At 39.6% G+C, this 9,070-nt stretch overlaps 1 protein-coding gene across 1 annotated transcript; it reads left to right on the forward strand.

Moving 5' to 3' along the window:
* The first annotated feature begins 544 nt into the window (after window positions 1-544).
* LOC107810782 (uncharacterized) lies at window positions 545-1,315 on the forward strand. Its single transcript, XM_016635610.2, has one exon. The coding sequence runs from the start codon at window positions 545-547 to the stop codon at window positions 1,313-1,315; it is 771 nt and encodes a 256-aa protein (XP_016491096.2).
* Window positions 1,316-9,070: the final 7,755 nt, after the last annotated feature.

Raw genomic sequence — 9,070 nt, forward strand, 5'->3', positions numbered from 1 at the left:
CTATGGATACAGGAGATACAGGTGCAGAAAATCAAGTAGCGATAGACGCACAATTCATCAAGCAATTTGAAATTGATAAAGAAGGTAATCCTATTGATCCAGGAGATACAGATGCAGAAAATCAAGTAGCTATGGATGCCCAATTGATCAATCATCTGGAAATTAATAAAGTAGGTGATCCTAAATCTACTACACAAGTCCAGGCTACTCCAGTTACAATACCAAAAACAAAAGAGTTAGATGGCCAAGTTGAAAAGGAGAAGGCAGGCAAGAACTTAATTCCAAATAGTTCTAATAACCAGTTGACAGCTCGAGAAATTCACAATGAAGATGAAAGTGATCAGCGGGGCAAAGGAAAGGACATGGATGCAGAGTCGACAACACAAAATTTCATTCATGTTGCTAGGCAAGGAGATATTTCACCAAGAATAATGGAGAAAGTAAAATCAGCAGGAAAAGGGAGAAGAAAACAGGCTAAGGAACCAAATACACAAGCACCTGGAGTGCAAACAAGGAGGACAATTTCCAAATCCACTATTTAATGATGAATGCTATGATTTGGAATATCAAGTCGGTTAAGACACAAAGAGATTTTGAAAGCTTAATACTAATGCATAGGCAGCTCAAATTCCAGTTCATAGGCTTGATGGAACCAAAGCAACAAAGGAAAAAGCTAGAGAAATATCGGAGGAAAATTGACTTTCCACTAGCTATTTCAAATGTGTCAAACAAAATTTGGGTATTCTTTAGTGAAAGATTTGAATTAACAGTGGTCATGGACATGGTAAAACAGCTGACTTTAAAGGTGTTTGATATTGAATATCAGCAAGAATTCTACCTTACCATGGTGTATGCTAAATGCGACGCTATTGAAAGGACTGAACTTTGGGATTCTTTGTATGCTCTAGGAAGTGACATGAATCTTCCATGGATTGTAGGGGGAGATTTTAATGTGATATGGGAGGAAGAAGAGAAATTCGGGGGATTAACAGTCCACATCAACGAGGTCGATGACTTTCGATACTATATTAACACTAGCAATCTTTTTTATCTTGGTTTCAAAGGGAGTATTTATACATGGTGGAACGGAAGGGCTGAAGAAAACTGTATCTTTAAGCGTTTGGATAGGTGTTTGGCAAATCTCGAATTCCAGAATTTATGGCCTGGAATAGAGGTGGAGCATTTGACAAAAATTCGGTCAGACCATAGTCCTTTGCTAATTAAACTAAGTCCAGAAGTGGCACCAATTAAGAAATCCTTCAGATTCTTAAATTTCTGGTTAAAACATGAGTCCTTTCACGAAGTTGTTAGATAGAACTAGAAGGCAGATTTTTTCGCTAATCCATTCACCATGTTCAACCATAAACTGAAGAAACTGAAGAAAGTACTCTCAACATGGAGTAAGGCTACCTATGGTGACATTTTTCAAAAGATTTCAAGCTTAGAAGAGGTTGTGAAAGTTCATGAGGCTCAGTTTGTCCTAAGGCCGACATTACAGAATAGAGAGAGGCTGCAAAGAGTGCAGGCTGACCTTTTTAAGGTCATGGCATTGGAGGAGGAATATTGGAAGCAGAAATCAGGCATGACATGGTTTCAAAATGGAGACAGAAATACGAAGTTTTTCCATGCTCAAGTTCGAGGAAGAAGAAAACGTTTGCAACTGAAGAGGATCCAAGATAGTAATGGCATGTGGCTCGAAGAACAGGAAACAATAGCTGAAGAGGCAGTAAGGGTCTTTACAGCTCAGTTTCATGAGGACGCTATACCCAACAAATTTGATATCATCGATCACATCCCTCAGTTAATAACTCCAGAGCAGAACCTTGATTTAATAAGACAACGAACATGTGAAGAAGTAAAATGAGCTATTTTTGGATTGAATGGGGACAGTGCGGGTGTTCCGAATGGTTTCAATGGCAATTTTTTCAAATCTTGTTGGGATATCATAAGTGAAGATGTGGTACAGATGGTTAAGGCATTTTTCAAGGGGCAATAAATGCATAAGTTTATAACTCATTCGAACATAGTGTTAATTCCAAAAAAGAAAGATGTTATCAGCTTTCCAGACATGAGACCAATTAGTTTGAGTAACTTCATCAACAAGGTCTTCTCAAGGGTCATTCATGAAAGGTTAATTGGATTGCTACCTAATCTTATCTTTGAGGAACAAGCGGGATTTGTAAAAGGAAGAAGCATTGTAGAAAATGTGTTGCTTACTCAAGAAATTATAACTGATATAAGGCTCAGAACCAAGGCAGTACCAAATGTCGTCATTAAACTTGACATGACAAAAGCCTATGACAGATTATCTTGGCTATTCTTAACGAAGGTTCTAAGAAAGATGGGTTTTGGGGAGAGATTTATTGGTGTGGTGTTTGGAATTATTTCCAATAATTATTACTCAGTGCTTATAAATGGGCAACCCCATGGTTTCTTCAAATCAACAAGAGGGGTGAAACAAGGAAATCCACTATCCCCGACCTTATTCATACTAGCAGTAGAAGCACTTTCAAGAGGATCAAATTCATTACACTTGAACTCTCAGTTTAATGGTTTTGGCTTACCTAAGTGGAGTCCCAAGATTAATCATTTGTCTTATACCGACGATACAATCATCTTTGTATCATCCGATGATACTTCACTACAACTGATCATGGATATATTGACAGCTTATGAAGTAGCATCCGGACAGCTGATAAACAAAACCAAGTCTGCAATATACATGCACCATTTCACCAGTGATGTTGTGATCAGAAATGTGGAAGGGATTACAGGGATTGAAAGGCAAGATTTCCCACTCATTTACCTGGGATGCCCGATCTTCTACACTAGAAGAAAGATGGAATTCTATGAAGGACTTATGAGCAAAGTTCTGGACAAACTACAATCCTGGAAAGGGAAATTGCTGTCCATCGGAGGAAGGGCTGTTTTGATTGCTCATGTATTGCAAAACATACCCGTATATTAGCTGTCAATCCTCCAACATTTGTTCTAAACAAACTCCATAAGCTTTTTTGCTAAATTCTTTTGGAGCAACTCAGTAGATGGTAGGGCTAGACATTGGGCATCTAAGGGATACACTATGCTTGCCTAACGAAGAAGGAGGTGTAGGATTCCGATCGCTACATAATACGGCCAAAGCCCTATTCTGTAAACTATGGTGGAGGTTTAGGACTAAACCATCACTTTGGAGCGCATTCAAGAGTCAAAAATACTGCAAGAAACTAAATGCCCTAGTTGTTCCTTGGAAAAATGGCTTACATATTTGGAGAAAAATGCTGCAATGTAGGGATCTTGTGGAGCATTTGATTGAATGGAAACTAAAAATGGGATCTGCCCTTTTTTGGTTTGATAACTGGACTAGCCTAGGTGCTCTTTATTTTGTCACCCCACCAGATTTATTTTGTGATGAAATGACTCAAAATGTATACGATGTTGTGAATGGAGGAGGGTGGGATTATGTTAAACTGTACGATTTGCTTCCTGAAGAGTTTGCTAAACACATTCTAGACAATATTGCACCTCCCACTTCTCCTAATATCATGGATAAACCTATTTGGAACTTGGAAACAAAAGGGACCTTTTCTACTAAAATAACTTGGGAATATCTAAGGAAAAGAAAAGGAACTACCATTACCTACAAGAACATGTGGGTACAGGGACTACCTTTTAAGATTTTTTTCTTCATGTGGAAATTGTGGAAGGGCAGGCTACCTTTAGATGATGCAATAAAGAGAATGGGATACAGAATGGCATCGAAATGTTGGTGTTGTGTGAAGCCACAAGAGGAAACAGTAGCCCATGTGTTTTTTACATCTTACGCAGCAAAGAAGGTATGGACATATTTCTTCTCGTATGCAGGTTTATCCCTTTAGGGATTGAGCCTGCATCAGGCCATTGTTAGATGCTGGTCAGTCAATGTAATTCAACGCCTTAAACAAGTTTTCCTTGCACTACCAAGTATCATTGTTTGGGAGTTATGGAAAAGGAGAAATTGCAATAAGAATGACGAACCTGTCTCGATCAATAGGGTAGTGCATCAGATTTGTACTACAATTCAATCGCTGGTCAAGGTTAGAAAACCATGCATTATCTTTGTCCCACACAGATGGACAGATGTGCTAAATATGATGGAAAACTATCGGCCAATACTGAAGTTCCATAAGGTGACGTGGGAATTCCCTAATGCTGGTTGGATTAAGATTAACACTGACGGGGCATCAAGGGGAAACCCAGGCAGGATCTCGATAGGTTACTGCATCAAAAATGATAATGGGGACTTAGTATATGCAGTTGGGAAGGAGATCAAGGAAACTACTAATACACAATCTGAAGCAAGGGCTATTTTGGAGGGTTTGAGATACTGTACCATTCATCATACACAACAAATATGGCTTGAAACTGATTCAATGCTTCTGAAAAATACCATTGAAGGAAATTGGAAACTTCCCTGGATCATAGAGGAGGAGGTGGAGGAAATAAAGGAATTGTTAACAGGGGGTAATGGAAGAGTGTCTCATATTTATAGGGAGGGCAATAAACTCGCTGATCACCTGGCAAACTATGCACTCGACATGGGAAATCTGGAATGCCACGAGTTTCACCAGCTGGATACACAAGGAAGAAGGTTAGTCAATGTAGACAAACTTCGATGTCCAAATTTGAGAATCAAAGTGGTAAGATGTTAGAACTGATGAGCAAAGGTTGTGTAAGGAATAAGGAAAGGAATGGTGACCAAATGCAAGGGGTGCATCTGAATGAGCTATGCAGTGGATATCATGATCAAATCCTAGGGGAAGGGCTCATGGTTATTTCTATTATTGGTTGTTTTTTTGCAGGAAATTTAACTATACTTAGGCTTTTTTTTTCTGATGATTCTCCAACAGAAGTTAACTGCACACTCCATATTACAACAGCAGATGGCAACACAAAGTAAAAACTCAAAACATAAAATGCAAAGAAGGTTCAACAACAGAACAGTCGTGCTACAAATGCTTCTCCATTTATTGCGACTTCAAAGGGTGGTATTAGCACTAGGTGCTCATTCCCTTAAAGAAGAAAAGATGGCAGGCACAAAAAGGACAAGACACAACTCGAGGGAGACATATACAGTTATTCTCTAATGGAAATCACAAGTCCTACAACATGGATAACATACAGCTGCCTATTAGCACCAGTGATGCAGACACAAGCAGAACGAAAGAGGAGCTCAAAAAACTGGAATAAGGCTGAGGATGATTACTCGTTAGGAGCAAAAGGCATAGAGGCGTGGGTACACAGACCAAGGGATATGCTTCACAATGTAGATAGGCGCCTTGACACAATAAAACTAGATCCCTTACGGACGATAGATACATTAAATAAATGCAAAATGTATTGGCAAGTGCAATTCGATCGCATGCTACTATTTTTAACTTGGGACAGGCAAGACATTGAGCTATGCAATCAAGAGTTTTTGGAAATACAAACTCATGTATCAAAAGGAGCAAAAGCATATGAAGCATGGGTTCAAATACCAAACAATGAAGTTGATAATGCAGACAAGCACATTGGGTTATTAATCTGGGGTCTTGTGCAGTATATATTAAATTCATGGACCATCTTTCCATGTTGCAAAACAAAACACACGAGAGGAGCATATGACAGATGCTGGGCAGCCATGTTCGAAGGAAATAGTCTCTTCAGCTTTCAATCATATGCAATCATAAGGGATCTATCAAAAGTAAGTGCGAGCATTTTTTGGAACTCTTATTTAAAGCGGAGGATCAATAGGGAATATTCAAGAAAATACCACCAACTAATTGGGGAAGAGACAAGAATTTGAGTACAAGGCTTGGAAGTAATATTTTCGAAGTTGGACTCAAGAGATAAGCTGATGCATGGGCTACAATACTATATCAATGCGTACATTAGTTCCTATGTGATACCAATTTTGATTCCACTACTCTCTATTGGTATTAGGTACTACGTAACAATCATAGGTTATTATTTCCATTTTGCAAGACCTCCTGAGATTGTACGCTTTGTTTGTACAATACCTTCGGAGATTGTACCATTCGTACTGTATGATTTTGTTTTTATTACATATAAAAATTAGCCCTGGGGGATTACCAAAAAAAACGTCCGAAATTTTATGCCAGGCCTCTTTCCAAAATACGCTCACCGTATCAATAAGCAGCACCAAAACACGACTGCATACCTTAGTCGAATTCGCACCTTGCACCACTTTACTCATAGGACCACAATAACATTCTCTAATCAAATTAGTCAAAATTCCACGAATGTGATGCTCCTAATGCACCTCATGATATATATATATATATTGCACCTCATGACATATATAAGTCTTGCTCTAACTCTTACAATACTACCACGATGGAAGAGATGTGTAGAAATTCATAATCAACTGCCGAATCAACAATTCATTGGGTCTATACTCCTAACAGGAACCATTACCTAATTCTGAACCAAATAATGGTCTTTGCTCCTTAATATACTTCATATACTCAGATTGAAATGATCCTAAATCCAATTATCTCGTCTCACCCAGTGCGAACTGCTCAGGCAATAAGCCACCCTGGACAGGATCAAAAGTATCATATGATGCCACAATGTGCCAATAGGCTACCAATTCGAACATGATACAAAAGGAAAACGAAGTCTGAAAAGGAAATCCAATTGCCCCGCTCGCGAATCATACATGCGACGCGGTCAACATAATTAAACAAACACCCCGCTCGCAAATCATACATGCGACGCGGGCACACATCTAATATGAGTTTTCCTCAGAAAGATAGGAAACAAAACACATAAAAATAGATATAGGAATCTGTACTCAACATCACACTGTTGCGGCACGCAACCCGATCCAAACAACATACCCATGGCGGTGTGTCACCCGATCCACACATGAAATTCATAAATGAGTTACACACCGAGCTAAATTGCTCATCACAACAAAATACCGAATATCGGTCACGAGTACGCTAAGTGCATAATACCATCCCTGGGGAGACATATAGTGCCATAGGCTACAAAACTCAAGCACAACTGAGGGGCGATATACGATCTGAATCTCGAGAGCCATCCTGCTTATATAACATCATCTCTATGTGGAACCTCAACACATAAGAAATTCACCAAGCCTCCTCAAAACTCATACGGCACAATATATCATTACATGAAATAGCTGACGACGAAATAGTACCTCGATTACTTGTCCAAAGGAGCGCATTGCTGAAATGAACACATTTAGACTGATATAGAGCCTATATTCACATTTAGATCCATCCACAGACCTCAAGCTGATTTTGATCACACTGAACTAGGCTAATAACCTTTCGAAGGTCCGTAATAACTCGCTTTTTCTCATAACACACGAGAACTACCATCATAACCGGGGCAATCCCCCACGGTCCACAACCCAATAGGTCGAGTGCCCTCCAAGCATAAATTCTAAATTTAATGATATCACCACCATCTTCAGACTTGGTTTAAATATTCAATCAATCAAGTGACTACATGCCACACTTATACAATCTTACTGTGGGGCATGCTCCCACGACCTTCCATAACAGAAAACAAGTATGCGTATCCATACCACCAACCACACTAACGCGGAGAAAGCGTTCAAGAATCCATAACCAGGATTCAAGGCCTTTTTCACAAAACAGCGATCTCAGATGATGCTGAAGACGATACCCACTTACTTTAAACATCGAAACTCTTTTACTGCTCATCCGAGCTCGTGACATCCTTGTCAATACCGAACTGCAACCTTGATCCTCACTTCAAATTTCATACCACTCACTGCACCCAACATGCCAATATACGATAAAACACGATTTTCGTCATAACTTCGTAACCACTAATAGATTAACACTTCATCATATAAAACTTTTCACTTAACTCACTTCAGGAGAACCATAGAAACACACAGGTGAATTCTCATAACCATAGAATATGCAAATCTCTAAGTAGTGGTCTAAGCCACCATAGCCCTTCCAGGATCCGCCTCCACATAACAGGTCATAACAGTAGAATGCTTCTGAATAACATCAATTACGGCGGCCAACAAGCCTCACACATTCTGTCACAATCACTTGCATAACTTGATCACGCTGAAAGAACTGATCACTACCACCAATATGCCAACTCAACTATGGCTAACCAATCTATCTTCTTCCAATTTATCCTTGATTGCCATAGCAATAATAATAACTCCATTCAACACATAACACACTCCATTCGTACTCATCCCGAGTGACCTTGAATCACGAGACCATGATGTCTCATATCCCACGAACCATTTCATACCCCCTAAATGCTACACTACAAGTCAAAATACCATAGGACATTCTGCTCCTCTTCTCATAAGCTGTTACAAAGCTTGCTTCTTAACCGTACCTATAGGCTCTAAATCATTTGGCACCTAACTTTACCCCTTTGAATCCACTAGGGCCATTGTTAAGAGCCACCCGCTATGACTTGGCCCCGAATATAATCAACTCCATGAATCTTCTAGCACATGAATACCCTCTCAACGAAGAACCCAGCAGAATCACTTCCCTTGAAACCCGCACCTATACAAGGCATAAATCTTGAATCCTTCCCCAAGTCTAAACGTGAGCCAATAAGGCCAACCATAGCACACCTTTAACAATCCTTTTGCTCAAATTACCACTTATGTTCTTTTCCCAGAGCTGAAATAACCCATCAGTATGCTAATAACCAGAAACCTCGTAAGTAGTTAACCATGTAACCCAATCATAGGCGATAGGGCTCTCCCACTTAGCTTGAAGCCACTATTACACAACTCTGGAATTCATCAGGATTCTTTATCTCTTATTAACATAACCTTGCGCAATCAACCGCCAAAATTCTCGGAAACTTCCTGTAAAACCCCTTTTATACTCTGAATCATCAACCACATTTACATGATCGATCTCTTTGCTGTACAACCAATATAATTCTTCGCAGAAGCCTCACCAACCACGCGACCGCTAACCTGCTCACAGGGAATAACCCACCTGTGGAAATCACTTCCCGACATCTTCCAACGCTGCTGCAC

Source organism: Nicotiana tabacum, chromosome 3 (assembly GCF_000715075.1).
Source record: "Nicotiana tabacum cultivar K326 chromosome 3, ASM71507v2, whole genome shotgun sequence".
NCBI lineage: Eukaryota > Viridiplantae > Streptophyta > Magnoliopsida > Solanales > Solanaceae > Nicotiana > Nicotiana tabacum.

Bases quoted from the DNA above. Each gene is read 5' to 3' on its own strand.
- LOC107810782 (XM_016635610.2), top strand. From the start codon at position 545: ATGAATGCTATGATTTGGAATATCAAGTCGGTTAAGACACAAAGAGAT.